Raw genomic sequence first — 26,712 nt, 5'->3', positions numbered from 1 at the left:
GTAAACTATTTCTTTTGCTTATATTTTCCTTTTTATGTGTGCATCAGAATTATGTATGATAAGAATCTATGTCTAAGTCAAAAAGAGCTCCTTTGGGGGCTTCCCTGGTGGCGCAGTGGTTGAGAGTCCACCTGCCGATGCAGGGGACACGGGTTCGTGCCCCAGTCCGGGAAGATCCCACATGCCGCGGAGCTGCTGGGCCCGTGAGCCATGGCTGCTGAGCCTGCGCGTCCAGAGCCTGTGCTCTGCAACGGGAGAGGCCACAACAGTGAAAGGCCCACGTACCGCAAAAAAAAAAAAAGAGCTCCTTCGGGAAGTAGAAAATAAAGAGTCTAGTGATGAAAGAGCCTTGGGACATAGTTAACTGGCAGCATTCTTCTTTTAGTGGCATTTTCTTTAGCGGCGTCTTTTACAATCGTTGACATCTTAGATTTGCTGCAAGATGGGGCAATATTGCAAACCCAGGCTTATCATGAGCCAGTCCTGGTTACCAACACTTTACACTTACTAACTTATTTGCACAGGACTAGTTTATGAAATAAGGACTATGGGTTATCTCCAATTTATAGAGAAGGAAACCGAGACTCAGAGAGGTTAAGAACTTGCCCCAAATCACACAGCTCTGAAGTGGTAGCCTGACCAGGCAACAGGAAGCTGCGCAGGGTTGTTAGCAGAAGAGCATATCCAGTTGTTTAAGCCTCCCTAGAAGCATCTGGAAATGCAGATAATCCTCTCAAAGGGTTGTTACAAGGATTCCACAAGCTGGTGCCCAGCTGAAGCATTCATGAAATGGTCCCTAGTGTGGTCCCAAATTTTAGACACCAGACACCAGTTTATTATCTTTAGTATTAATAATATCAAGGGTCCATCCAGATTGGACTCTGAGAATCTTACACCTATTTCCATCCCCCCCTACCTCGGGATTCCAGCCCAGGAAGTACTCCGGAGAACCCACTCTGGGTTAGCGAAGAGTGGTGACAGGGCCTCACCTCCCAGCAGCCAGGGGCCCCTGCCTTGCTCCGTGGCTTCCGAGTCACACCCTTCCTCCAGCCTCCTCGGAGGCCTGGGCCGTGTCGCCCCATTGCTCTTGCTGATTGCTCTCACATTCGTCACTCCAGACATGCCCGGCTGCACCTCAGTCTCTCAATCTGGTTCTATGAGTTGGTTCAGCTGAGTCAGGCAGAGGGAGGCTCGGGGTGTGGGCGGGGGGAGGAGGCTGGGGAGGGGCTCCCTCATCAGCTGACCCCAAGATGTTGGGATTTCGAGGCTCAATTAACTATTGAGGGATGTTCCTCAGGGGCTGGCAGTGGTCCCTATCCCTAGGCTAGATTTTTTCCTTTAAAAAATTGTTCAGGGGCTTCCCTGGTGGTGCAGTGGTTGAGAGTCCGCCTGCCGATGCAGGGGACGCGGGTTCGCGCCCCGGTCTGGGAAGATCTCACATGCTGCGGAGCGGCTGGGCCCGTGAGCCATGGCCGCTGAGCCTGCGCGTCCAGAGCCTGTGCTCCGCAACGGGAGAGGCCACAACAGTGAGAGGCCCGCGTACCGAAAAAAAAAAAGAAAGAAAGAAAGAAAAAAATGTCAAGGGTGCCTAAGGATATAGAGAAAAAATCAAGTCTTCCCCTCTTCACTCCCAAACCCAGTCCCCAATGCCATGCCCCATTAGCATTTTCTGTGTCCTTCCTGAGCTGCAGCTGCCCAAGTCTGTCACAAGTGGTTGCACCCACACCCACACCCACACCCACACCCACACACACACACACACCCACACACACACACACACACACACACACACACACACACACACCCCACACACACACCCCCCCCCCCCACACACACACACACACACACACACCCCACACACACACACACACCCACACACACACACACACACCCACACCCACACCCACACACACACACACACACACACACACACCCACACACACACACACACACACACACACACACACACACACGTTGCGTGTGCACCTCCATGCTTTGAGATATATTTCACAATCTGCTTCATTTCTGTTCAGAACCGTTGGCCTTGGCCTCTTGAATAGCTGCATTGTATCCTACGGTGCGCTCTCCCATCGTCACTTGGTCTCTTATTGACAAAGATTTTAAACATTTGCATCTTTTGCTATCCCTACAGTGCCATAATGACTGCTCATCTCAGAGATCTTTTTCTGGAAGTTTTTAAGGTGGGGTGGGGGGTGTTGGTGCCCACTGCTGCCAACATGTGGATTCAGGAGGCAGGCAAGAGGCAGAGAAAGACAGACAGACAAATGGACAACGTCGTCAACTGCCTGCAGCCTCCTACCTCAGGGCTCAGCTTCTCCAGCTGCACAGGGTGGGAGCAGGAAGGACTCCCACTTCCCTTCTGGTTTTGAATTCTCTAGGTAGCCCTAGTCTGACCCCAAAGACCTGGGGCAGGAGGGCTCGAGGGCTCTGGGGCTCCAGGAAGCAGAGTCCAGGGAGGCCAGGGCAGGTGGCAGCTGGGTTCAACCAGAGTCCAGGACCAACCAGGCCTGAGTCAGAGAGTGGCTTTTTCTCCCTGCCTGCGGCAGGCCCCACCTGATACCCCAGCGGCTTGGCTGGGGCCCAGCTCCCTAACCAGATGGTTCAGGGCCCCAGGCTCAAGAACTAAAACCCTAAAACAGCCTCCAGGGGTTTCTGGGCACCTGACCCTCTGGCGTTGGGTCTGAAGGACTCCCTACTCCCCACCCAAGTGTCTGAGAAGGGGTGTTTTTCCTACTTACCATTTGGGGGTGGAAATAGCCAGAGTTGGACAAGAACAGAAGTGCTCAGCCCAGTAACTCAACAAGCTGCCCATGCGGGAGGAGGCGGTGGGAAACCAGAGCCAGGGAGGGGAGGGCCCAGGGCCATCTGCCGAGTGCCGGGCCAGGTGCCCAGAGCCTCAGGGTGCAGCCTGCAGGGCCTGGGCCCAGCTCTGAAGAGAGCCCGGTGCGGCCCAGCCGCCACTACCTGACACTGGGCCAGCTCTCCCTTTCTGCTCTCCCCAGGGCTCCCCGACGCTCCCGGGGGCCCTGCCTCGCCCCGAGCCTCTCACCGAGCCTGGCACCCCGGCACCAATCCTTCTCCTGGTGGCCTCCACCCAGTGCCCAAGGAGGTGTTCGGAAACACTGACTGACTCATGACCCTTCTGTTCTTAAAATCCTCCAGTGGAGGGACTTCCCTGGCGGTCCAGTGGTTAAGACTCCGCACCTCCAATGCAGGCGGCGCGGGTTAGAGCCCTGGTGGGGGAGCTAAGATCCCACATGCCTCGCGGTGTGGCCAAAAGCAAAATCCCTCCAGTGGCTTCCCCCTATACTATGAATCAAGTTCCAGCCTCTCACCATGACCTCCCAGGCCCCGCAGAGCGGCCCAGGCTCGCCACCTGACCCTTGCCCCCCACACACACCTCCCAGCCTCACACCCGCTCCAGCTTCCTCAGTCTCTCTTCTGCCCTCAGCACCTCAACATTTGCTGTTCCCCAGCCTGGAACACCCTCTCCAACCCACACACGTGCACAACCCCCTCCCCCATCTAGCTCCATCTCCCCCTACTGGTGCGCCTAATGGCCTCTTTCTCAGAAAAGATTTTCCCTTTTTTTTTTTTTTAATAAACCTGTAGATTACTTACAGTTTTGTTTTGTTTTTAATTTTATCTATTTATTTTTGGCTGTGTTGGGTCTTCGTCGCGGTGCGCGGGCTTCTCATTGCGGTGGCTTCTCTTGTTGCGGAGCACGGGCTTTAGACGCGCGGGCTTCAGTACTTGCAGCATGCAGGCTCTGTAGATGTGGCTCGCGGGCTCTAGAGCGCAGGCTCAGTAGTTGTGGCGCACAGGCTTAACTGCTCCGCAGCATGTGGGATCTTCCCAGACCAGGGATCGAACCCGTGTCTGTTGCATGGCAGGCGGATTCTTAACCACTGTGCCACCAGGGAAGTCCGAGATCTTCCCTTTCTAAAGGAGACCCCAGTCCTTCTCCCCTCTTAGTCTTAAGCCACTCTGCATCTTCCCTTGTTCGCTTCATCTGCTCCCCACTAGAGTGGAAGCTCTGTGACGGCAGGGATGCCATGGAGTCGTCCAGGGCTGCGGTCTGGGCCAAGGAAACCATGAGAGTGACACCGACACCGTGTGCTGACCACTTGCCCGTGCCAGCTCTGTCCTTCACATATGTTAATCACTCAATCCCCTCTACAGCCATAAAATACAGGTACAATTATTACCATCTCCCTTTTATGATGAAGAAACTGAACACAGAGAGGCTGTCACTTGCTTCAGGCCACACAGCCAGGAAGTGCTGGAGTGCAGTGGCAGCTGAACTAATGGTTTTGAACAGATGAATTCCTACTTCAGGGAATTCCCTGGTGGTCCAGTGGTTAGGACTCTGCACTCGCATTGCCAAGGGCCCGGGTTTGATCCCTGGTTAGGAAACTAAAATTCCACAAGCCGCGTGGTGCAGCAAAAAAACAAAAAAAAAGAATTCCTATTTCAGAGATGAGGAAAGTGAGGCTCAGAGGGGTATGAGGGTAAACCTAAGTCCTCTCTCTGAGAGCTGCATCTCCTCCCGCGGTCCCCACTGCCTTTTTGCTGCCTGCTGGGAGGGTAAGGCTGGAGCCCAGAGCCCAGTTAGCAAGCATGGGGAGACCCAGTGCCAAGCCCTGAGGTTGCTAGCCTCCCTCATAATTAAAGACACACACATCAAAGACAGCTCTGAGGTACCATTAAAAATCCATTAAGCGGGGCTTCCCTGGTGGCGCGGTGGTTGAGAGTCCGCCTGCCAATGCAGGGGACACGGGTTCGTGCCCCGGTCCGGGAAGATCCCACATGCCGCGGAGCGGCTGGGCCCGTGAGCCATGGCCGCTGAGCCTGCAGCGTCCGGAGCCTGTGCTCCGCAATGGGAGAGGCCACAACAGTGAGAGACCCGCGTACCGCAAAAAAAAAAAAATCCATTAAGCAAGCAAAAAGTAAATCCAGAAGGTAAAACTCGGGTTGGCTCACTGAGGGGAAAGGGGGAGAGGAGCACATGCATGTATCCCTGATGGTCCTTAAAACGGCCTCAGGGTTTTCAGACACCAGTAAAACCACCAGCGCCCTTTGACCCAAGCACTCTCAGCATTTGGGAACACGCCCTGAGGAGGAAGCCCAAGAGGAAACAAAATCAGAAATGTGTCTGAAGCTGCCCGTAGCCAAATCGTGGACAAACCCAGATGTCCACCAGGAGAAGCCAATCGTGCCGTGGCTTGTGGACAAAATCCTCTCTCTGCCCTCATCTGGGCTGCTCAGTCCACTCTCTCATCTGCCTCGCCTTTAGCCTTTACACAGGCTGTTCCCGCCACCTGGAGCACACTTTCCACCTCTGCTCACCTGGCTATCACCTATTCATTTCTCGGCCGCAGCCAGAAGTCCTTTTCTCCCTTCCTTTCCCCCATGGGAGGGTGGGGTAGTGGGCAGGGTACTTCTTCTGTGATACCCCAAATGACCAACCTGTGCTTCCTCTTCACATCTTCACCACGCTGATTGTAAGCACTCATGCGGCGTCTGGCACCCCCACTAGCCTGGGAGCGCATGGAGGTGGGACCAGAGCTGCGCTGGCGCTGCCCTGGCTGGGAGACCCGTGGCGCCCGCAGGGCCCGTGCCCAGCGTATTCACTGCTGTGTCCCAGAGCCCCGCACGTGCCTGGCGCAGAGATGACTCTCAGGAAACAGCCGCAGGATGCAAGATACTGATGTGACTGTGGGAAGCGGAGCCCCCGGAAGTCCGAATGAGTCTTCACAAGCACACGGGGCACGCACACACGCATCGCAGTGCCGGGCGAGACCAGCAACAGCCTCCTCTTGGCAGAAGTCACTGAGATTAAAAATCCACCTGAGGGACGCCCCTGGCGGTCCAGCTGTCAAGACTGCGCGCGCTTCCACTGCAGGGGGCCCAGGTTCCATCCCTGGTCGGGGAACTAAGATCCCGCCCGCCCCTTGGTGCAGCCCCCAAAAAAAAAAAATCCATCTTAGTAGTGGCGATGGCTGCACAACTTGGTGAATAGACTAAAAACCAGTGACTTGGGCTTCCCTGGTGGCGCAGCGGTTGAGAGTCCGCCTGCCGATACAGGGGACAGGGGTTCATGCCCCGGTCCGGGAAGATCCCACATGCCACGGAGCGGCTGGGCCCGTGAGCCATGACCGCTGAGCCTGCGCGTCCGGAGCCTGTGCTCCGCAACGGGAGAGGCCACAACAGTGAGAGGCCCGCGTACTGAAAAAAAAACAAAAACAAAAAAAACACTGACTTGTTCACTTTTATTTATTTATTTAAATTTATTTATTTTATTTATTTATTTTTCTACTGCGTTGAGTCTTCGTTGCTGCGCGGGGGCTTCCTCTCGTTGCAGCGAGCGGGGGCTAGTTTTCATTGCCTTCAGTAGCTGTGGCTCGCAGCCTCTAGAGCGCAGGCTCAGTAGTTGTGGCACATGGGCTTAACTGCTCCGCGGCATGTGGGAGCTTCCCGGACCAGGGCTCGAACCCGTGTCCCCTGCATTGGCAGGCGGATTCTTAACCACTGCGCCACCAGGGAAGTGTCAGCAAGTCTAGTTCTAATTAAGAACCGCTATAGTCAAGTTTATGCTGGAACAATGGGAACCAATATCCAAGAAGCTGGAGAGAAGATAGCTTTCTGTCTCCCTCTCTGCACTTTTTACTCCTTCCCAAAACACATGTTGAATATTTCCCACATTCCCTACCCTGAGCAGGGCACCTTACCTGTGTTAAGAAAAAAATATGATTCCCAGCTCAAGCAGGCAGAGTTGGTGCAAATATTAACGTAACAGATCAATACGCATGTTTATTAGCACCAAAAATCTGTGCCTTCACACAGATGCTACCCAAACTTCTCTAGAAGTTACACAAATACATGTATGTACACACACACGCGCGCGTGCGTGCACGCACACACACACACACACACACACACACACACACACTTTCTCTGCTGTCACTCCTCTATGCCTGTGCAGCCAAACCCAAACCAAGACCAGCAGGGTGTGTCCTCCTGGGGCCAGTAGCCTCCAGGGCTCCCAATCATGGTGCCTGCATGGCTGAGCCCAAGCCTAGTCTAGGCCAGAAATGCTGGGACCCCTTCCAGCCCTCTCGTGCTCTCAGAAGCCCGGGTTTGATTCTCTAGGAGATGACAAAGATTCCCCTGGAGAAGTCTTCCCAGCTCCGTCTGGTGAGGCTTTGGGTGCCGGACAACATAAGGAGATCCTGGGAGCCTAGAGACATTGGACGATAAGAGAATCACTAGCCCCATTATACTGATGTGGAAACTGAGGCCCAGAGGGGCACAGAACGGGAATCATCAAGGACAGGCCTGGGATTTGGCCTCTCTCCTAACTCCTAGCTCTTTCCCTGCCAACAAGAAGGCTGCATGGTGGAGAGCGGGGGTTCTTTTTCTTTTTTATTCCAGCCGTGTATTGGGCACTTACTGAGTGCTGGGCACTGCGCCAAACGCTTTACGTAAACTGTCTCATGCATTCCCCACAATGACCCTATGAGGTGAGTTGGATTATTCTCACTCTAAAGATGAGGGAAGCGGGGTCAAGGAAAACCAAATAGCCCGCCCAAGGTCCCCAGCTCCCTAGTAGCAGGCTGGGACTCACAGTCTGGTGGTCTGAGCCCGAGGCCTGGCAACCCCGCTCTGCTATGATGCGTCCCAGGTCGGGGACGGGGCTCACCTGGAATTCTGGTAGGACTTTGGGAGTTCCTTGAAACTTTTAAAGAGCATGTAGGTGTCCATGTGTGTGCACACGTATTCAAACATGCATTTTCTAAGGAAAGGGGCATTGCTCTTAGCAATACTTCAAAAGAATTTCTGACCCAGAAAAGGCTCAGAATCGCTGATACTGAGCAAAATCCTTGACCTTCTAGGTAGAAGTTGCTGTGGCCTTGGGCAGGTCAGGACATGCCGGGGAGTTTTACTTGCAGATGTGTCGGGTGAATGTTTGAGGGTTGGTTGATTGATTCTAATGTTGGCCTTTAGGCCACCAACAGCCCAGGCAGGTCACGTACAGTGCTCTGTCACGTGTAGCCTCAGGCCTCCAGAACCTGCTGGTCTAGGCCACCGTGGCCTGGCCTGCCCTTATCTATAGGCCTGAAATCTGACCTGTCCGCCCTGCAGGTGGAGATCTGCCAGATGCTCTTACCATGAGATGGTTGATCTCGGCCACTCCAGCACCTGGAGCAGCTCACAGGACACCCACCACACCAGAGCTGAGCCACACGGCCAGCATCCAGGGCCACTGAGGCCAAAGGCCCGCCTCCACCCACACCGAGCTCCCATCATGCCGTCCGAAGGGGCCACCCCGGCCCTGGAAGCCCCTCATCCTGCCCTAAAGGCCCAGCCAGTGGCAACAGGACCCTGGAGGGGACACTTCCTCTCAGAGGCCTCACTGGACTTCAGCCAGCCCAGACATGAGGCCAGGAGTGGAGGAACAGAGGCAGCTGAGTGGCATGCATGGAGACTGGGCTTGTCCTGAGAGTGGGGAGCTGCCAGAGTGGCACAAGGTCTGCTGGGAAGAGGAATAAGGGTGCCAGCCCACAGGGGGCCCGCTTGACCTGCCATCTACACCAGCAGACACCCGGCTCTGAGAGCCCAGCTGCTGACTCTCGTGCTCCCTCCACCTGGGTCCCAGGGGTTCCAAACCACTCCCTGGTGTGCGCACAGGTGACCACGGAGGAAACTACATACGCCTCAGTTTCCTCATTTGTATGATGCGAAGACTGAGAGATGGTGTCCGGGAAAGAAAGGGCCTTCCCACCGTCCGGTCCAGGACAGCACTGTGACCCAGGGCTTGGCAGGGACAGGTTACAAGGGCTTGGGAAGCTGGAGGGGTGGTCAGCCCCCTGCCCCACCCCAGCTCAGGACCCCTGAGGGGTGACAGACTGTGGGAGAGAACCGAAGGGACAAAGGTCAGTGGGCCGGCCATCTCAGGCAGGCTGAGCACCTGGGACCCCTGCAGGGAGGCTGGCCCCCTGCTGAGGGCCCACCCACAGGGACACCACCCCTTAGACCTCCGGCCAAGTGGTCCCCTGGACTCACCCTTCCCTCCAACACCCACAGGTCCCCCCGTCCCAGCACCCACCTCCCGGACATCACTCGGTCATCAATCCTGCCCCGCACTGGCCTCTCCCCTGCTCGCCCCGCTCCAGCTCTACGTCCACACGGGAGCCCAGGTAGGAATCTGACCTGTCGCTGCCCTGCAGGCATCCTTCACTGGCCTGAGGGGCCCGCAGGGTGAAAGGTAAGCAGCTTACAGGGCTGCCCTCCCGGCATCCTCTCATTCAGCTGCCCCAGCGCTGCAGCCCCTTGGGGCTGTTCCACTCTCCATACCTATGGTCACATTGCTCCCTCCATCTGGAGCACTGGTCCCACCGCCTCAAGGGCTGTGTCCTGCAAGAGGCCTTTCCTTGACCACCTCTGAGACCTCTCAGCCTGCCCTAGGCAGCTCTGCACCTGCCCTGAGCCTCCACAGATGGCCGGGCAGGGCAGGGAGGGCCCCTCGGAGCCTGGTGCTCACAGGGCACATGGCAGGTCGGTGCCACACGTGAGTCAAGTTTCCAGGGGCTAAGTCCAAATTCCTCTGGAGTGGCTGGGTGAGCCAGGCCTACCTACCTAACCTCTCTGTGCTGTAACAGCAGTAAGAGCTCACATCCCACAGGGTCGTGGCGAGGATTTGTAGTTTAACTCGAGTACCTGCCTCCCTTAGGCTGTGAGCTCCTCAACACGGCAGGTGTCTAATAATCACTGTCTGCTGCCAGACACAGGGCTTCCCAGGGACAAGAGGCAGAGGCTCAAGGGGGCAGGGCCTGCAGACAGCCATGGACCTCAGCCCCAAGCCCCGCTGGCCTCCCTGACCCCCAGCCCCTCACAGTACACCCACTGCTGGGCAGGTCTCACGAGCATCTCCTCCCCTCTACAGCTCACCTAGACTCTGCTCCCAGGAAGCCCCCGGACTGAACCGGCACTGCCTCCACGGATGGAGCTCCTTCTGCCCATCAGATGGTCCCACGTGGCCAGGGGCCCTTCTTGGGATGTGGGTGCTCCCAGAAGGGGTTCAGCAGAATCTGAAAGAATGGTGGGGCTGAGGTTTGGCCCAGGTGTCGGGGGGGCCTTGGGACAAAGTTTCTACCCTGAGGTCTACAGTCAAAATGAGATCATCCGTCACCCAGGTATCGGATGCAAAAGGTCACGGGCCCTAGGCAAGCCCAGGTCTGCCCAGGGCCTTCCCAGGTGAGCTCCCCCTGCACGACTGCTCCTTCCCTCACTCTTCAGACCACTGGCCCTTTCTCAGCTTGCAGATGGAAGCTTCATAACACCTCGTTCAAAGGACTTTCTCTGACTACCTCCTAAGTTAAATCAGGGTCCCCTACTAGTCCCCCCTTCAGCACCTGCCCACTACCCTCACAGCTTGACTGTCAATGAGGCCTGGCCCTGAGAAAAGCAGGAATTCAAAATCAAGGAGACAGACATGAACCAGAAGTGTTTATTACAGAAATCTGGCCGAAGTTCCAACTGAGTAGCCCCAGCTGAGGCTAGGCTGGGGCCCTCTGCCCAGGGCTGGGCAGGTGAAATAGGCAAGAACAGAAGGAGTACACCTGGGACCAAGGCCTCAGAGCTGTGAGATGATGCTGGGGGCCAGACTGCAGGTGAGGCCCGTGCCATCTGGCTCCACGTTCAGGGACTTCACGATGCCATCCTCTATCACCATGGAGAACCTGCCAGAAAGAAGGGCGGGGCCAGCTGCAACAGCCTGGGCCTGGAGGCTGGGAATGGAGACAGGTGGGGTAGCAGGGGAACCGCACAGGAAACCCTCCTGCTTTTACCTCTTCAGCCGTCGATTCCCAAAGAGGGACACCAGTGAATCATCTAGTAACAAATCTGTCTCCTGAAAGGAGAAGCAAAGGAAAGGTCAGGAACTCCCAGACCTGGCTGGTCCCCACACTGGCCATGTCCCTCCAAGTCCCCGCTTCCAAGATGGAGGCCGGGGGGCCGGGTGCACTCACCTTTCCAAAGGCCCCAGTGGGGTCGGCCAGGAGCCGAACCTAAGGAGAAAGTAAGGTCACAAGAAAAATCTCCTGCTTGGCCCCTGATACCCCGCAGGACCCACACCTCACCTTGCCTTCTGTGTTGTGCGCTCGCCCCCACTCTTCAGTCACAAAGACATCATTAACGCTCAGACATGCCACCACCTCGATCCCCTTGGCCTTCAGGGTGCCAGCCTGCTCCACGTACCCTGGCAGGTGGGTCTGGGGAGGGGAAACAAAGATTCAGAAGATGGACAATTGCCTCTGCTCCTCAGCCTACCCTTCATCTCTAGGCCCTCCTCACTTCCCTACTTCAACAGCTTTGATCAGACAATGAGAACTGAGTAAGCCACAGTTCCTTTTTGCCTTGGCCACTAGGACGCTCAGATCCAAACTTAAGTGTTCCTTGGTCAAGACCATGCACTTCCCATGGGCAGGACTATGTCTCATTTACCCAAGTCCCAAGTCCCTTCCACTGTGCCTGTCACCCAGCAGGATCAATGAGAGGTGTTGGATTTCATTGCATCACCTTTTCTCCTACATTCCTGGTACCTGTTCACAGCCTCAACTTATTTTTTTAAAAACCCAATAACGGTTTTTTAACTGTCACGTCATCTACATCCTCTTGGTACAAGCTACCCCAGGACTATGTAAAGGACTAATGAACAATACAAACATGTACACAAGATCCCAACTGCTGAGCCCCAGAAGGGCAGCCCTCACCTTGGAACAGCCAGGGGTAAAGGCCCCAGGGACTCCAAAGAGCACCCCCTTCTTGCCCTTGAACAGCTCTGCCAGGTTCACCTTGTTCCCAGGATTCCCTTCAAATACCACCACCGATGGGATGGCATCTCCCACCTAGAGGGAATGACACCAAGGTAAGGTGTCGGGGGGGGGGGGCTGCAGGAGGCACCCGGATGGTGGTGCCTCCTTGGCCCTTTGTGCGGATGGTGGATGGCGGACAAAGGGCCAAGTAGCCCTGCCTGGTCCGGTGGAGCCAGGGTTGACACCCAGCGGGAAAGTCCAACCCTGTCAGAGCTTCCAGAGGTCCCTTCCCAGCAACCACCTGGTTACCCCACATGCTCCAGGTTTCAAGGTGGCCCTATTCCTCTTAAGGGCCAGTTGGTGACAACAGAAAAAGCGAGAGGCCTCTCCAGGTGTCGCAAGAGGTTGAGTAAACAACCTGAGTTACAGGAAAGGACTGGGGTAGATGGGCAGGAGGAGGTGGGGAGGAGGCCCTGACAACATGGAGGGAGGGGATCCCGGCCATGGCTGAGTGTCCCACCCTCAAGAAGAGAAAAAGGGAAGGCAGCAGAAGGTGGGAAAGTTGGGGAGTGGGGTGCAGATTCCTACATCCAGAGGGTAGAGAATAAAAGAAGGAATCTCTTGAAGGGGGAGGGATCAGTCTACCTGGGAGTGTGTGAGGGCTTCATGGGGCCAGAAAAGGTAGAGAAAAGGGGGGAAAGTCAGGGGTGAGGGGAGTGCCTCTGAGAAACCCAGCAGTTGGTTGTAGGATGCAGAAGGAGGGGGGAGATCTCAGAAGACTGTGGGGCAAAGGGGAGTCCCAAGGAGCTGGGGATGGTTCCAGAAGATGAGAAGGGTGAAAAACTCAGAAGCGTGGGAATTAGCCACGAGAGGAGTGCAATGGGGGCGGGAAGGCATGGAGGAGGGCACATGTGGGGATTGAAAAGGGTAAAGGAGATGGTTCCATAAGGTGGGAAGCCATGGTACTCAACCTCCTGAAAATGGTGAAGACTCAACACTGGTGTCCCAAGGTGGACGCGGAAGGGAGATGAGGGGAAGGCTCAAAAGCCTTGACTGTCCCAGGAGATGGAGCACGAGGCCCCTAAAACTGGCAACAACGTTGCAGCCACAGGGTCTTGATGAAGGGATGGGGGGGGGGGGACAGACGGCGGAAGGAGCCTCTAGGGCAGCGGGGAGGGGTCCGGAGGGTAAGAAAGAGGGTGACTCTCCCCCAGACAAGAGGGACGAAGGGGCTTGGGGAAATAGGCGGGGGGCGGGGGGGGGCCGCGAAGAGGTCAGGCCTGGCTGGGCCAACGGTCACCTTGATCGGGGCCATGGCTACAGCAGCGCTTCTGAAACCTCGGACCCCGCCAAGCGTCCACTCTAGGCCTCCTTTCACGCACCCTCCGGCTCCCGCTGCTGCCGCTGCCGCACACTCAGCGACGGCCGGCCGGGAGACCGCCGAGCCCGCTCTACTGCCCAGGATGCGCAGCCACGCGAGCGGCATGCCGGGTCGCGAAACCACAATTGCCCCGCCCCTGCCTCGAGGCTAAGGTAGAAGGCTGGGCGGGACAAAGATGCTACCACGCAATCCTGCGAAAGGCGGAGCAAAAGGCGGGGCGTAGGTCGCCCCGGCCCCCTGCGCGGCGCCTCCACTGCGCAGGCGCGGGCGCCGCGCGCAAGGCGGAGTCTTCGACGAGGCTCGGCTCATCTGCATTAGGGACTGGATCACTTGCGCACTTGCAAATGGGCGGAGCTTTAGGCTGCCGCGCAGCTTATTTGCATGCAAGCATAGGGTGCTGCTGTTTTGGTTGGCATAATTTACGGACTGGGGCAGTATTTCCGTTCCTTAACCGAAGCAAGGGGCGAGGAACGATGGTGTCAGGCGCCTGTGTAGGAGTAAAGCATATTTATTTTGCATTCCACGAAGGCCCCTGCATTGCAGCTGTTTTACATATTTGCGTTGTACACGACTTGTAGCAATTTGAGGTTTGTCTCAGCCAAAACCACTGGGCCTGCGCCGTAGCAATCTCCTGCCAAAACGCTTCCGGGAGCAGCGTTTGATCCCATCCGACCTCCGTTCCGGCAAGCACGGGAAGTTCTAGCAAGTTCGCCGGTTCCGCTCCTGCCAGCTGTCCAATAGGATAGAGCGGAGCAGCCCCGGAAATGACGCCAGGGGACTCCGCCCTCCTTCCGGTTCCGTCTTTGCGAGAGCGCGTAGCGTCGAGATGAAGCTGCTCACCCACAACCTGCTGAGTTCGCATGTGCGGGGGGTGGGGCCCCGTGGCTTCCCCCTGCGCCTCCAGGTACCGGCCGGGGGAGATCTCGGGCCCCTCTCCTGGGAGCAGGGGTAGGAGAACCAAGATCTGGTCCCTGCCTAACTAAATCTCTCCAACGCGCAGGCCACCGAGGTCCGCATCAGCCCTGTGGAGTTCAACCCCGACTTCGTAGCTCGTATGATACCCAAAGTGGAGTGGGCGGCGCTTCTGGAGGCTGCGGACACCGTGAGGACCCTCGTTTTCTCCCGTGCACACCTTGGGTGGGGGGGGGGGGTGGTCTCACCGCAGTCCTTTACACCAGGCCAGGGAGCCTGGCCTCAGGGCGAGTGACGGGGATACCCAGAGATGATTTGGGCCTCTTGCCCACAGTTGCATCTGGTCGAGGTGCCCAAAGAGCCGATTCAGGGATATGAGCATGACGAGAGATTTCTGAGAAAGATGCACCACGTTCTGCTGGAGGTGAGAACCAGCCCATTACTTGCTTCCTGGCCATACACCCACACCTGGAGGCTGTCAGTGCTCAGCTCTCTTCCCCTCTTCCTGCAGGTGGATGTGTTGGAGGGCACCCTGCAATGCCCAGAGTCGGGACGTCTGTTCCCCATCAGCCGTGGGATCCCCAACATGCTGCTGAGTGATGAGGAAACTGAGACTTAAAAGCGTGCCAGGCCCGTTTTTCATTTTGTGAGCGCGTGTATCTTTGTTTACGTATATCCTGTTTGCTACTTCTATCCTGTGTATCCCCAACCCTTGGTCCAGTGACACACCAAACACACGGTGTTCTTGAGCTCGGCATTATATTTTTTTTCTCATTAAAGGTTCAAAACCAAAAGCGGTTTCTCTTTGCAGCAAATATACATTAAAATAGAGTCTCTGTACAGCCAAGGGCTCTGGGCCCTGGCTTGCCCCATGTCCCTGCGCCTCCCTGGCCAAACCCAAAAATAAATATAGTGTTATTGCTCTGCAGGGCATAGAGACAGTGCTCTCCCTACCCCGTGAGGAGGCTGGGTGGGAGCTGATGTGGGCGCCCTGGCCGCCCCAGGGGCCCAGGGGCTGGAGCCTGCTTGGAGTTATTGCTTCAAGGGGGGGGGCAGTAATGCCCAATGCAAATGATGAGGAAAGGAGCGAAGGGAGCAGGGGCCTTTGCTCTCCAAATCCCTCTCTGTTCTGGAGAGGGAGTCGGATTAAGCAGCAGCAAAAGCATCACCCACTGGGAGCCTGTGGCCTCCACTCCCTTCCCTCCCTGAGATCAGGCTTCTGCCCCCCCCCCACCCCACATACACACACACACACGCACACACACACGCACACACACACACGTCCCCTACAGCCCCCTATGGCTTCCGCAAGGCCCCCTACACCCTGGGGGCACGTTATGGCTTGCGAGGGGCAGCACTGTGCCCAGAGCCTGGGCATGCACGTTCCCAGCTTCTGACACCCCCTGGGGGGAGGGGAGGGCATAGGGCCTGCTCCGGCTGATGGTGTTGCCCTGGCCCTGCCAGCAGGCTGTGGCACTGCCCAGACCCCAGCTCTGCCCCCTTGGGGCTGACCCCGTGCTGGGCGGGTCCTGCCAGCACCCCCACCTGTGCCCAGCCCTCGCCTCAGTCCATCATGGCCTCAAGCATCTCCAGGAACAGCTTGTGCATGGGCACCTTGCCCTCCAGCTTCACCCCATAGAAATGGGCCAGCACTTTGCCTGCCGTCTGGCGAAGGAGCGGTAGTGTAAGCAGCAGCCTGCCTGCCCGCCTCCGCTCAGCACCCCCTCCGGGGCCTGCCCGGCCAGCTTCATACTCCAGCAGGGCCTCGTGTAGAGCTTCTCGAAGCTGCTCCACAGCCTCAGCATCTTCAATGTGCACAGAGTCTGCAAGGAAAGGTGAGAGAGCTGTTGACGTGGGCCGTCTCCAGAAAGGGCAGAACCACATCTGCCTGGGCACCGCTGGATGGGTCCCAACCAGGAGCCAGACAAGGATTTGCTGAAGCACCACCCACTGCTCCGCCCATCAGCCAAGGCCCGCCCCTTCTCCCCCAGCCATGGCCACCTCCTGTCCCCATCACCTTCTCTCTCGCTAAATGGTTCACCTTTCCACAAAAGTATGGACACCAGGGTTCAAAATCCTGCATGCAGTCCCTGGACCTGTCCTTGCCCGGCTTTGTGACTTTCAGGAAGTCACTGTTCTTTCTTCACCTAAGCTACAGTTTTCCTTGTCTGCAAAATGGGACTGTGCCACCATCAGAGTTAAAAACCAGAGGGCCTTACAAAGAGACCTGTCAGTACTTGCCCCAGACTCACCTGAATTGGCGAGGGCCAGGGCCTTCAGCAGAACGTATTCCTCGCGTTCCAGCCGCAGGGCCTGCAGTCGCCGCACCAGCTGCAACAGGGCAGCCCCCAGCTCCCCCAGGCCAGCTGCTCGAGCCCCCTCTTCATCCAGGACCAGGTCCTCGGCGAAGGCCAGCTCATCCTGCAGTGGAAGCGACCGCTGGGCCACACCCAACACCAGGACCTCCATCCACACGCTCTGCAGAACTGACATCTGGTCAGACAGCGACAGTGACGAGAAACCTGGAGGGCAGTGGGGGGCAGAGCTGGCTGAGCAAGGCACCAGAGCAGGCATGGCCCCGCCCACCCCGGGAAGCCCCACATCGCCCGGGCCCTCTACCTGGGATGCTCTTGGCCCAGCTGATGGTGACCACGATCTCTCGGTCAAAGAGGTCACAGAGGGTAGCCACGGCTGGGAGGTGTCCATCAGGGCCCGCTGGGTCGGGCATGGCATACAGTTTCTCAGGCTCAACCACCAGGAGGTGGGACACCAGTGCATTCACCGGGGCTGCAGCGACAGTTGAAAGTGGCACTCAAATTCATCACCTTGCCAGCACTTCAGGGTCAAGCATCTTCCCAGAGTCAGTCCCCCCGTGGCCTTCCTCAATAGCCACTGGCCAGCCAGGCTGACACCTCTCTCCGGGAAGGGCTACACTATCTCCCAGGGAAAGCGTCTGTTTGTGGACAGGTTCTGAGTGTCAGAAAACTCCCTGCTCCCAGCTGTACTGCTCGAGGCTTGACATAGAAAAGGATATTTTTGTAAATACTTCTTGGGGGAAATGAGTAAACGAATAGATGAAGGGAAGATTTGGGTCCCAGTGCCCAAGATGACTACTATCCCGGGTGAATGACGTCAGACAGGTCTCCCATGTCCGAGCTCCACCCCAACCCCAGAGCCCCCAAAGACCCCACTGTGCTCTCACCTGTCTTCCGAGGGCCTCCACCTACTGCCAGAGGTCCAGCAGGGAAGGGGCCTGGGAAGGGCAGCGGGTCCACCTCTGGCCGCCGCTTGTACTTCTGTCGCCCACCCCGGACACGGTCCAGACGTACCCCTTGAATTGTAGGACAGGGCTGTGTCCACGGGGCTGGGGCTGGCCTGCTCTCCAGAGCCCACCTGCCCAGCCCAGTCCGCCAGGAACTTCCCAGGCCTTGCCCAGCCCAACCCCCTGCGCCCAGCCCCCACGCCTTGCCCAGGCCCCCGCCAGCGCTCACCCTCCTTGAGCATGCCCACCCGCAGGCACTTGGTGAAGCGACAGGCCTGGCAGGCCTTGCGTCTCCGCTTGGTGATCTCGCACTCGTTGGAGGCTGGACAGCTGTACTCGATGCTCCCTGCCAGGAAGAGGCAGGGCTCCAGTGGCGGCCTCCCAGGGCCCAGAGGAGGCCCAGCGGACAGGAGTCCCCTGACTCACCCCAGGTAAGCACAGGTCTGGGGAGAGCAGGAGTGCTGTGAATGGGGCAGGGAAGCCCGAGCACTGAAGGGACAGGCCACTGGGCTAGGGGCCCCGGCCTGGGCAAGGGAGGGGCTGGGACCAGAGGAGTCGGGCTGCACCTGGCCCAAGCTTCTTGTCAAGTCACGTTTCTGGGCTGTGCTGCTCTCATCAAGGGCCACAGTGGCCTCCACATTGCTACATCAAGCGGTCAATTCTCATCCTTATGTCATTTGGCCCAATGGAGCATCTAATGCCATTGATCCCTCCTAGAAACACTTTTCTTCTTTTGCTTCTAGGAAACCACACTCCCGGCTTTCCTCCCACCTCATTGCCACCTTGTGGTTTCTGTGCATCGGCCCACGCTCCTTCCATTAAAGACCCCTCCGACCTGTCTCCACTGACTCACTCAAATGGTGAGCTCACCAAGTCATGGGCTTTCAAATCTCCGTCTCTGGCCTAGACCAGCCTGAACTCTAGACGTATCCCACTGCCTCCTCCTGCGCGCCTGGAAGACACTACAAACTTATGCAGTTCTAGATGGAGCCCCCAACCTACCCCTCCAAAACCTGCAACCCCATTTGTCCAGCTGCTCAAGCAGAAATCTAGGAGACATTTTTAATTCCTCTCTCACACCCCAAACCCAACCCACTGACAGATCCTGGTGGGCTTCACCTCCTACTATGTCCAGAAGCGCCCCTCTTCTGCCCCTGGCAACTGTTTCTACCCTTGACCAGAGTCACTGTCACCTCCCCTCCTGCTCTGTCTTTGCCTCCTTAGGTTACGGTCAACACAGAGACATCCCATTAAACCTAAGACAGGGAGTTCCCTAAGCGGTCCAGTGGTGCATTTCTCCTCACAGCCTGCTTCCTCCTACACCCTACCTGGGCTTCTTCAGCTCAAGACACCTCTTCAGGGAGGCACTCGAGTCCCAGACCCAGCCAGGTTCCCTGGCACACACCCTGCTCCTCGCCCTCCAGCAGTCACCGCAGCTGTACTGTAACAACTGTGTGCAGTTCACTGTTTTCTCTCTCTCTCCCCTCTGCTGGAATGTAAACTGCTTGAGGACAGGAGCGATCCTGCCTTAGTCCCAGCTATGCCCCCACACCGGGAACAGTGGCCAGGACAGCAGAGCACAAGTTTGTGAAGAGCAAGGATCCTGGAGGCTGCCACTTACCAATGGTGTGACCTTGCGCAAGTCCCACACCTAAGCCCTCGAACCCTCAGTTTTCCCATCTGTAAAACTGGGATGATTAAAAACTACTTCTGGGCTTCCCCGGTGGTGCAGTGGTTAAGAATCTGCCTGCCAATGCAGGGGACACGGGTTCAAGCCCTGGTCCAGGAAGATCCCACACGCAGCGGAGCAGCTAAGCCCGTGCGCCACAAATACTGAGCCTGGGCTCTAGAGCCCACGAGCCACAACTACTGAGCTCACACGCCACAAACGCCGAAGCCTGCGCGCCTAGAGCCCGTGCTTCGCAACAAGAGAAGCCACCGCAATGAAGAGTAGTCCCCGCTCGCCGCAACTAGAGAAAGCCCGGATGCAGCAACGAAGACCCAATGCAGCCAAAAATAAATAAATTAAATAAATAAATAAATATAAAACTTTATAAAAAAACTACTTCTTACAAAGGTTAGTTGTGAGAACTAAATGGGAAAATCAAGGTAAGACATTTAACACGGCTCACAGCACCTAAATGCTCAATAAATGATCACTATTTATGGCTAGCGCTCGATAAATATTTGTCAACAGAGAACGAAGCATTCCAGGGTGGGTAGGAGACACCTGGACCCGGACCTGGACCTGTTGGCTCAGGTCTTCAGGGCCAGAAGGGAGCACGGAGCTTTTAGACCAGCGGGTCTCAGCCAAGTCAAAACTTGCTAGAATGTCACAATCAGTCGTGAGGCATCTGTCCAAAGTTCAATTAGTAATAAGCAGAGGCAACAGTCTGGCCTTTACGAGCTTAGCTCTGGACCTCAATCGACCCAAGTTCATATCTTGTTTCTGCCATTTTTCTACCTGTGGGACCTGAACAAAGTTTTGAAAACCTCTCTGGGCTTCAGTTATAATAGTGCTGGCACCTTAGAGATTGCTGTGTGGGTAACTGAGAGCATAAACGTAACAGGACACAGTGCCTGGCACTCAAGAAATGTTCTCAGAAAGGCTACATGTTATAACCCCCAAGTAACCAATGGTTTATATAAAAATATAAGTAAAGGGCACATCCCAAATAATGCTTATTACATCACCATCTTGCTCACTCGTATTTTGATATGCTCTCCTGAGTGAGAAAAATTCAGTGAGTACTACTGGCAGGGATGCCTAATAGTCTTTTTAAAGTTAGGTGCTGAAGTATGACGTAGCCACTCTCAGTTACCCGTAAAAACCTGCCTTGTGCTCATGCTGCTTCGGGGAAATCAGCACAAAAGGGGGCATGTTCTCTGCTGGTGAGAGGCCAGCAGCTGCTGGAAGCAAGAGTAAAGTTTAGGAGCAAGCAGAGGCTGCTTTGAATTCGTCAGAGCCGCTGTGGAAGGTGCTGGGCCTAGAGTACCCAGAAACTTAGGAGGCATCTTGAGTCCCACTCTCACACCCCGCATCCAATCCATCAACACATCCTGGTGGCTTTATTTAACGTTTAAGGGAAAGGACGTTCCTGGGAGGTAGGAGGGCCTGGGAACTCCAGGCTGCCAACCCCAAGTGGTACCACGGCAGCCTGGGGGCCTACTGCCACCCAGCAGTGCACCAACTGGGGAGCGCCAGGCCCAGAGGGCAAAGGGCACAGGAGCGGGGTGGGGGCTCACCCTGGATGGTCCTCTTGAAGAAGGCTTTGCAGGCCTCACAGGATGCCACACCATAGTGGTAGCCGGAGGCCACGTCCCCACAGACCAGGCAGAGGCGTTTGGGCAGGGAGCTGAGCACCAGCTTCCCACCACCCTGCTCGCCAGGCCCAGCCCCCTCCCCATCCTCCTCCTCCTTGTGGCCTGGGAGGCAGCGGGTGGGAGCTGGGCCAGGGGCCAGGGCCACGGGGGGCTCAGTCTCAGTCTCCGAGGAACCCTTTGGGCTGTCAGGACTGGCTGGCTCTGCCTTGATGTAGAGAGGCTCAATGCCCACCACCTGGCTGGACATGGCGCTGGTCACCTGCGGGAAGAGACCCGTCAGGTCACAGGGAGGCCCTGGGATGGGGGATGGAGACACCCTGTCACCCTGGTTGCCCAACCCCAGGCCTGGGGCCAGGCTTCCAGGCTCAGCAAGAGGGTGGGGGGGACAGAGTCCAAGGAAGGCTGCCCATGAAGAGCCACACCCCCCGCCCCCCGCCCGCGACTGTTGCCATGGAAACAGAGTCTCCAGAGCCAGTAACTGACAGCCGGTCTCCCACTTGGGAAACTGCAGAAGGCTTGGAAACCCCCTACTCCCACCCAGGCCAAGGAATAGGGTAACCTAAGTGCCCAAGCAACCTTCAACCCCGTCTGGAATCCCCAGCCAGGAGTGAGATACCTCTCAAATTTTCTCCAGATGTTAGAGAGCTCAGTGATCTCCCCCACACCTGGGTATCCTCCATTCAAGAGAGAAACTAAACTGAGGCACACAAACCCAAGGGTAGTTGATGTGCTCACACACGCGTGCGTGTGTTTACACCCTCACACTCCCACTCACCTGGGTCCTCAGGTGTCCTCACCTGCACACACACGCTCACACACAATCACTCTCCTGGGCAGTTTCACGCTCACACATGTCCTTTCCCAAACCCCAGCACTCACTCATGCTCCCGTTTGCCTTCGCACACTCCTCCTGAAGTGCACACCCCATAACAGTCACACCCAAGGCTCATAATCACACTCTGGCTCACACACTCTTACACTCTCACCATGCCCCCACACTCACACACACACACACACACACACACACACACACACACACACACACAGGCATAGTCCCTCGTGGAAACACATTCAGAGCCTCTCACACCTGACACATCGCCACCTCCAGCCCCAGGCACACCAGCGGGCGTGGCTCCACCTCCTTGCACCCCCTCCAGCACATTCGCTCTTACACTCCTGCTGCCGCAGAGTCCTCCACCACGGGGCGCCCCGCCCCCCCCAACCTGCGCACACCTACGGGAAGTTGCCTAAAGTTGCTGCGCCTCCCCTCCCCCTCCGCCCGCGGGGGACCTCTATCAGGTTATCAGGAAGTAATGGGGGAGCGCCAAGGAGGAGGAAGTTCTCCCCTGCCAGTGCGATGACCTTTGACCCAGAGAGGAGGGTGGCCCTAGGCCCCTTCGAGCGCCCCCACGTGGTCTTCAAAGCCCCTTCCCCGACAGAAAACCCTTCCCATCTTCCAGCCCGGCCCTCCCCTGGGACTTCGGCATGCTCCAGGTGCCGGACTGAACCCTGCCCTGGGACTAGATCCGAAGCCCAAGCCCGATTCTGGTCTCAGGCCGGCGCCCTAAGACCTGGACGCCATATCCCGCCCAGACCCTGACCCTGTCTGGCTTTCGACCGGGTCCCGACCGTGACCCAGGCCGGACCCCGCCTGGAGCCCGCCCCCCGCCCGCCTCCCTGCCCCGCTCGCACATGGCCCCGGCGCACCGCCCGCCCACCCTCCAGCGGCGCTCCCCTCCGCCCCCGGACCTGGGGCCCCGGCAGGGCGGGCGGGCAGGCATGGGGGCCGAGCGGCCCGGAGCGCCGGGGTGAGCCTGGGGCCGCGGGCGGCCCCTCCTCCGCCGCCTCCTCGGGCCGCGCCGCCCCGCCGCGCCGCGTCCCCTCACTCGGCGGCGCCGCCGGCGGCTTGTAGGACACAAAAGGACATCGCGGCCGCTTCCTACTCCGCTTCCTCCAGCTGACAGCGGGGGCGGGGCTGGCCGTGCGCATGCAAAGCAGGGGGCGTGGCCCAGCGCCCTATGCTAATCAGGCAAGTGGGCCGAGCAGCGCCTGCGCTCCGGGACGTGTCAGGGCGGAGCCGGCGAAGCCAGCGGGCCGGCCTTCATGAAGGCCTCGCCCAGCCGCCGCCGAGCCGCAGCGGCGTACTTGCTTGCGTATGCGGCCGCTGAGAGGGCGTGGCCAGAGGAGACGCGGAGAGGCTACGGGAGGGGGTGGGGCCAGGAGCGTTCTTACGTAAAGAAGGAGGCGGGGTGCTCTGTGCGCAAGGGAAATGGGAGAGGTAGTTCAGCGGCCGCCTCTGAGGGTCCGGGAGATGATATACATATGTAGATGAGAGGGCGGGACCAGCGCGCGTGGGGGGGATAGGGTGTCTGCATATGCATGAGGGGCGGAGCCTAGCACGCCCAAATTAGATAGGAGGTGCTGTCCCTTTCCCTTTTCCGCCTTCCCCCAGGATAACACAATCGGGGCACTTGGACCTCTCACCCAATATCCCCACAAAGCTGCTGAACCCGGAGTGGGAGAAGCAGACCTAATGCATGCAAGAAGTCCTGGATTTCGAGTCCCGGGAAGGCGGAGCCGATAGGGCCCGAACCGAGAACGCTCAAGGTCACTGCGGTGACCGAGTGAAGGTCACAGGGAAAGGCGGAGCCACGTGCGTCCGCCTCACGCGGGCAGCTACGCATTGACTCACGGACCATGTACAGAAGACTCTTTTATTTCTCTAAGGCTCAAAATCCACATGGACAGGGTCGGGCTTGGATCTGGGACCAGGGCTGGAGTCGGGCGGTCACTCGAGCCCGAGGCGGTGCTCTCAGATCACCATGACTTGCAGCCTCTTGTTCCGGCGCCTCTTGAGCCCCTCGATGTATCGCTGCAGCTGCTTGGTCAGGAAGTGGTCCCGGCCGATCTCCGATCGGTAACCTGGAGGGCAGAACCCAACTCAGGGCAGTGAGCAGGGGCATGGCCTCCCCCAGGAGCTGGTCTTTGTTCTTTGGGGAACTTTGGATCTCCAGGGTACTGGGACCTGCCTGTTTTGTTTGTTTCGAATGGTCAAGTCATAGACCTGTGCTCCAAACAGATGGGGGATTCAGAGTAGGATGGGGGTGTTGGAGTGGAGGATGGATGAGGAAGGCAAGTTTAGAGAAGAACGTCTTGAATTAGGGCACTGGGAGCAGGCAGCTTTTGGGACACCGCTTCGACCACCCAGTCTCAGCCATTAGCCCTCCCCACCCCACCCCCACATTCATAAACTAAGCAGGGCAAATCAAAGGAAGTTTACTCAAATAATCCACTGTCCAAAGGCTCCTCACAGCAACCAGGGAGGGGCCAAGGCCACAGAAAGGCTGTCATCCCCAATGGGCAAGTGAAGAAATAGCCTTAGAAAACCTACATCAGGTTGAGAGGGGCTGCACTGAGGCTAGAGCCCAGGCCCTTGACGGTCACCCCATGCTGTCCCCATTGGGTCTCCCTGTGCCCAGTCTCCTAACTTTTTACTTTTCATGGGGCTTCTGGAATAAATGTGGGTGGTAAGGGAATCTGACAGGGCAGACACATCCTGAAACCCCACTCCCACAGGCCGAAGCCCTACCAAATCCCCCAAGTCTCTTGTGGGAGCTGGGGGGATGGGGAGTGGGGAGGCTCACTCCGGAGGGCTTTGGTGAGGATTTCCAGGGCTTCATTCTCCATGAGTTCAGTCAGGGGCAGGGGCAGCTGGAGAGGCAGCAAGAGACTCAGATGTACAAGGGACCCCAGCTCTGCCCACAGCTGAAATGCCCCACCTGCCCCCTCCAGGCCCAAGACCCTCAACCGACCTGCCTGCCCCTCCACCCTGCAAAGCCCCCCCACCCTCTCACCCCTGAAACCCCCAACTTGCCCATCCCCCACCCCCCACTAAACTCCCCAGTCTCCTTGGGTGCCTCCAACCCTGCTCTGCTGCTCCACCCAGTAGGCTCGATGGGGTGTGTGCTTCGAGATATTGAGCGATGACACTGAAGAAGACTTTTCTGGGAGAAGAGAAAAAAGGGATCAGTCATCTGCAGACTGCTGAGACTTCCCCGGAGCAGAGGGGATGTATGGGTAGGCATGTTGGCCGGGGTGGGGGTGGGGGGCCTTCAGAGACCAGCTCCAGGTGCCACTTTAGTGGGAAACAGGATGGGACACTGGTTTAAAGCCTGGGCTTTGTTGTCCCACCCTCCGAGGTTCCAGTTATGACTGCCCCACTTTGTGAGACTTAAGGCCAGTGACTGACTTTGTGACCCTCAAGTTCTTCATCTGTACAATGGGATAATAAGAATGGCGCCATATGGAGGTTGTGAAGTTTAAAGGCGATCATGCAAGGGAAGCCCAGTGCCTGGCACAACAGCAAGTGCTCAACAAATGGCAGTTGTTATATTGTTATATGTTCCAATTCCCTGATGAAGGGCTGGAGAGCAGAGGTGGTGAGGAGAAAGGGAGGTATGTCCCAATCAGCGCACAGCGCAAAGTAGGAAGTAAATACTTAAAAATTGTAACCAATGACTTAATGAATGAAAGACAGGCACCTCCTCAAGCAGCGCAAATCCACAGATAAGGCATTAACTCCCTCCTTTCAACTATCCGGGTGATTCCATTAAAAACACAGGTCCTACCGCGCTGCCTTTGCGCATTTTCCTGCTCGTCTCTATGACCCCAGGACTTTGTACGACGCCTGCCCGGTAGGGGGCATTCCTAGAAGGTCTGGTTGATTTAAAGCGTGGAAGATTAGCGTTGGCGCCCCTTCCAGGGAATCCTAGAAACTTGGGTCCCACAGTTTTCCCCCATTTTACAGCAATAGAAACTGAGGCCCTGGCCATCCCCCTGCCCTGTGGGCGCCCACAGCCCATTGAAGCCACACTGACCGTCGTCGGTCTTGGAATCGTCCTCCTCTAAAGGGCCTCCCAGGGAGCTGCCGCGGCGCATCTCCAGCTCCATCAAGGCGTGCTCGTCCAGCTCCTCTGGCTTGAAGCTGTCCTTGTCCTCTCCGTCATCCGATTCTTCCCAGCCACCGTCCGAGTCGTGGCCAGCCTTCTGGTTGTAAGACCAGCAAGTCGTGCTGCCTACGCTGCTGCCCTCCAGTTCCGAGTCCTCACGGACAGTAGGCAGCGGTACATTCAGCTTCGGCTGCGACTGCGTGGCCGTGGTGCACAGATTCCGAATGTCGTGCGGGCTCGACTTGCCTGAGCCACGGTGGCCCGAAGACTTGGCCAACGCCTGTGGGCCACATACACCGAGGGAAGCCAAGGGTCGTGGGGAATTGGGGAGGAAAGGAAGAGCAGGCTGGGGGTGGGGGAGGATCCTGAGCCCATCCAGGGCCGAGACTCAGTTGCCGGGGTGGGGATGGGGAGGGGGTGATGGTTGGGAGCTGCCCTGAGCCAGGGCTGAGTGAGAGGATAGCCAGGGAGGGGCCCAGGGTGGACCTAGGATGAGTCTGGGGGCTGACAGGGTGAGGAGGACCAGGAAGAGTTCTTACTTTGAAAGGCTTTTCCTCCATGGCTCCGCCCCAACGGACCCAGTCGCCAAAGGCCTCGGGGCGAGGCGGAGGGGGTCACGCTCCAGGAAGGGGGAGGGGCAGGGTCCCGTCCAGAATGGCGATGGGGGTCTCGCGCGGGGAAGGTTCAAGCTACAGCCCTCCACACTAGATGCCGTTATGTCTCCCCATCCCTGCCCCCATAGCTGTACTGAGGATGGACGCACCGCCCATCTTGGCAGATCCCCATGCCAGACCCTATCCTTAACCTCCAGGCAGAGACACCGGTCCAAGCACAGACAAGAGTGCCACGCCTTGACCGATGGTTCGGGTGGTGGTGGGGGGGAGGGTTCGGCCTGGGGGTCGTGGGGGGGGGGCCTGACTTGCCCCGGAGGTGGCCCGACGACGCAAGCACTCGCACACCCTCTCGCGTCCCCGGAGCTCCACGCCCGCAGCGATGCAGACTGTTTTCGTTTATTGATGCAGGCTTTGAGGCACAGTCGTGAGATGT

General features: G+C 57.5%; 4 protein-coding genes and 1 non-coding gene across 8 annotated transcripts; 2 read left to right on the top strand and 3 right to left on the bottom strand.

Annotated features, from left to right (window-relative positions):
* Positions 1 to 4,364: 4,364 nt before the first annotated feature.
* On the top strand, positions 4,365 to 4,437 carry TRNAA-CGC (transfer RNA alanine (anticodon CGC)). The gene has a single exon. It is a non-coding gene; the product is annotated as a tRNA-Ala (tRNA).
* A 6,080-nt stretch (positions 4,438 to 10,517) lies between these two features.
* On the bottom strand, positions 10,518 to 13,400 carry PRDX5 (peroxiredoxin 5). Its single transcript, XM_033860939.2, has 6 exons — positions 13,138 to 13,400; positions 11,796 to 11,930; positions 11,163 to 11,294; positions 11,052 to 11,090; positions 10,872 to 10,933; positions 10,518 to 10,763 (listed from the first exon to the last, which is right to left on the bottom strand). The coding sequence occupies exons 1-6, from the start codon at positions 13,321 to 13,323 to the stop codon at positions 10,658 to 10,660; spliced, it is 660 nt and encodes a 219-aa protein (XP_033716830.1). The 5' UTR covers positions 13,324 to 13,400; the 3' UTR covers positions 10,518 to 10,657.
* Positions 13,401 to 13,968: 568 nt separating this feature from the next.
* Positions 13,969 to 14,924, top strand: TRMT112 (tRNA methyltransferase activator subunit 11-2). Its single transcript, XM_033860940.2, has 4 exons — positions 13,969 to 14,122; positions 14,219 to 14,320; positions 14,465 to 14,554; positions 14,642 to 14,924. Exons 1-4 carry the CDS (start codon positions 14,045 to 14,047, stop codon positions 14,747 to 14,749), a joined length of 378 nt encoding a protein of 125 aa, XP_033716831.1. The 5' UTR covers positions 13,969 to 14,044; the 3' UTR covers positions 14,750 to 14,924.
* Positions 14,873 to 22,684, bottom strand: ESRRA (estrogen related receptor alpha). Of its 4 annotated transcripts, XM_033860936.2 has the most exons (7): positions 22,466 to 22,684; positions 20,639 to 20,975; positions 17,622 to 17,738; positions 17,333 to 17,461; positions 16,750 to 16,917; positions 16,383 to 16,652; positions 14,873 to 15,953 (listed from the first exon to the last, which is right to left on the bottom strand). In XM_033860936.2, exons 2-7 carry the CDS (start codon positions 20,961 to 20,963, stop codon positions 15,694 to 15,696), a joined length of 1,269 nt encoding a protein of 422 aa, XP_033716827.1. In that variant the 5' UTR covers positions 20,964 to 20,975; positions 22,466 to 22,684; the 3' UTR covers positions 14,873 to 15,693. The 4 variants fall into 4 exon arrangements, with proteins under 4 accessions (XP_033716827.1, XP_073665218.1, XP_033716829.1 ...); XM_073809117.1 differs by lacking the exon at positions 20,639 to 20,975 and having other exon boundaries at positions 17,641 to 17,738; positions 22,466 to 22,636; XM_033860938.2 differs by lacking the exon at positions 20,639 to 20,975 and having other exon boundaries at positions 22,466 to 22,597.
* Positions 22,685 to 23,422: 738 nt separating this feature from the next.
* CATSPERZ (catsper channel auxiliary subunit zeta) lies at positions 23,423 to 26,547 on the bottom strand. Its single transcript, XM_033861681.2, has 5 exons — positions 26,205 to 26,547; positions 25,594 to 25,945; positions 24,641 to 24,720; positions 24,361 to 24,427; positions 23,423 to 23,638 (listed from the first exon to the last, which is right to left on the bottom strand). The coding sequence occupies exons 1-5, from the start codon at positions 26,223 to 26,225 to the stop codon at positions 23,529 to 23,531; spliced, it is 630 nt and encodes a 209-aa protein (XP_033717572.1). The 5' UTR covers positions 26,226 to 26,547; the 3' UTR covers positions 23,423 to 23,528.
* Positions 26,548 to 26,712: the final 165 nt, after the last annotated feature.

Source organism: Tursiops truncatus, chromosome 8 (assembly GCF_011762595.2).
Source record: "Tursiops truncatus isolate mTurTru1 chromosome 8, mTurTru1.mat.Y, whole genome shotgun sequence".
In the NCBI taxonomy this organism is placed as follows: Eukaryota; Metazoa; Chordata; class Mammalia; order Artiodactyla; family Delphinidae; genus Tursiops; species Tursiops truncatus.
The sequence above is the reverse complement of the archived record's forward strand: the minus strand, read 5'-3'. Positions and strand labels throughout refer to the sequence as shown.

Bases quoted from the DNA above. Each gene is read 5' to 3' on its own strand.
- ESRRA (XM_033860936.2), bottom strand. From the start codon at position 20,963: ATGTCCAGCCAGGTGGTGGGCATTGAGCCTCTCTACATCAAGGCAGAG. The intron at 17,739-20,638 runs GTGAGCCCCCAC...TCTTCCTGGCAG, and splicing joins CTTCAAGAGGACCATCCAGG to GGAGCATCGAGTACAGCTGT. The intron at 17,462-17,621 runs GTGAGCGCTGGC...CTACAATTCAAG, and splicing joins GGTGGGCATGCTCAAGGAGG to GGGTACGTCTGGACCGTGTC.
- PRDX5 (XM_033860939.2), bottom strand. From the start codon at position 13,323: ATGCCGCTCGCGTGGCTGCGCATCCTGGGCAGTAGAGCGGGCTCGGCG. The intron at 11,931-13,137 runs GTGACCGTTGGC...CATTCCCTCTAG, and splicing joins TAGCCATGGCCCCGATCAAG to GTGGGAGATGCCATCCCATC. The intron at 11,091-11,162 runs GTGAGGTGTGGG...CTTTCTCCTTAG, and splicing joins CGCACAACACAGAAGGCAAG to GTTCGGCTCCTGGCCGACCC.
- CATSPERZ (XM_033861681.2), bottom strand. From the start codon at position 26,225: ATGGAGGAAAAGCCTTTCAAA. The intron at 24,721-25,593 runs GTCAGTGTGGCT...CTCTTCTCCCAG, and splicing joins CGATTCCAAGACCGACGACG to AAAAGTCTTCTTCAGTGTCA. The intron at 23,639-24,360 runs GTGAGCCTCCCC...TCTGCCCTCCAG, and splicing joins CCTCACCAAAGCCCTCCGGA to GTTACCGATCGGAGATCGGC.
- TRMT112 (XM_033860940.2), top strand. From the start codon at position 14,045: ATGAAGCTGCTCACCCACAACCTGCTGAGTTCGCATGTGCGGGGGGTG. The intron at 14,123-14,218 runs GTACCGGCCGGG...TCCAACGCGCAG, and splicing joins GCTTCCCCCTGCGCCTCCAG to GCCACCGAGGTCCGCATCAG. The intron at 14,321-14,464 runs GTGAGGACCCTC...TCTTGCCCACAG, and splicing joins TTCTGGAGGCTGCGGACACC to TTGCATCTGGTCGAGGTGCC.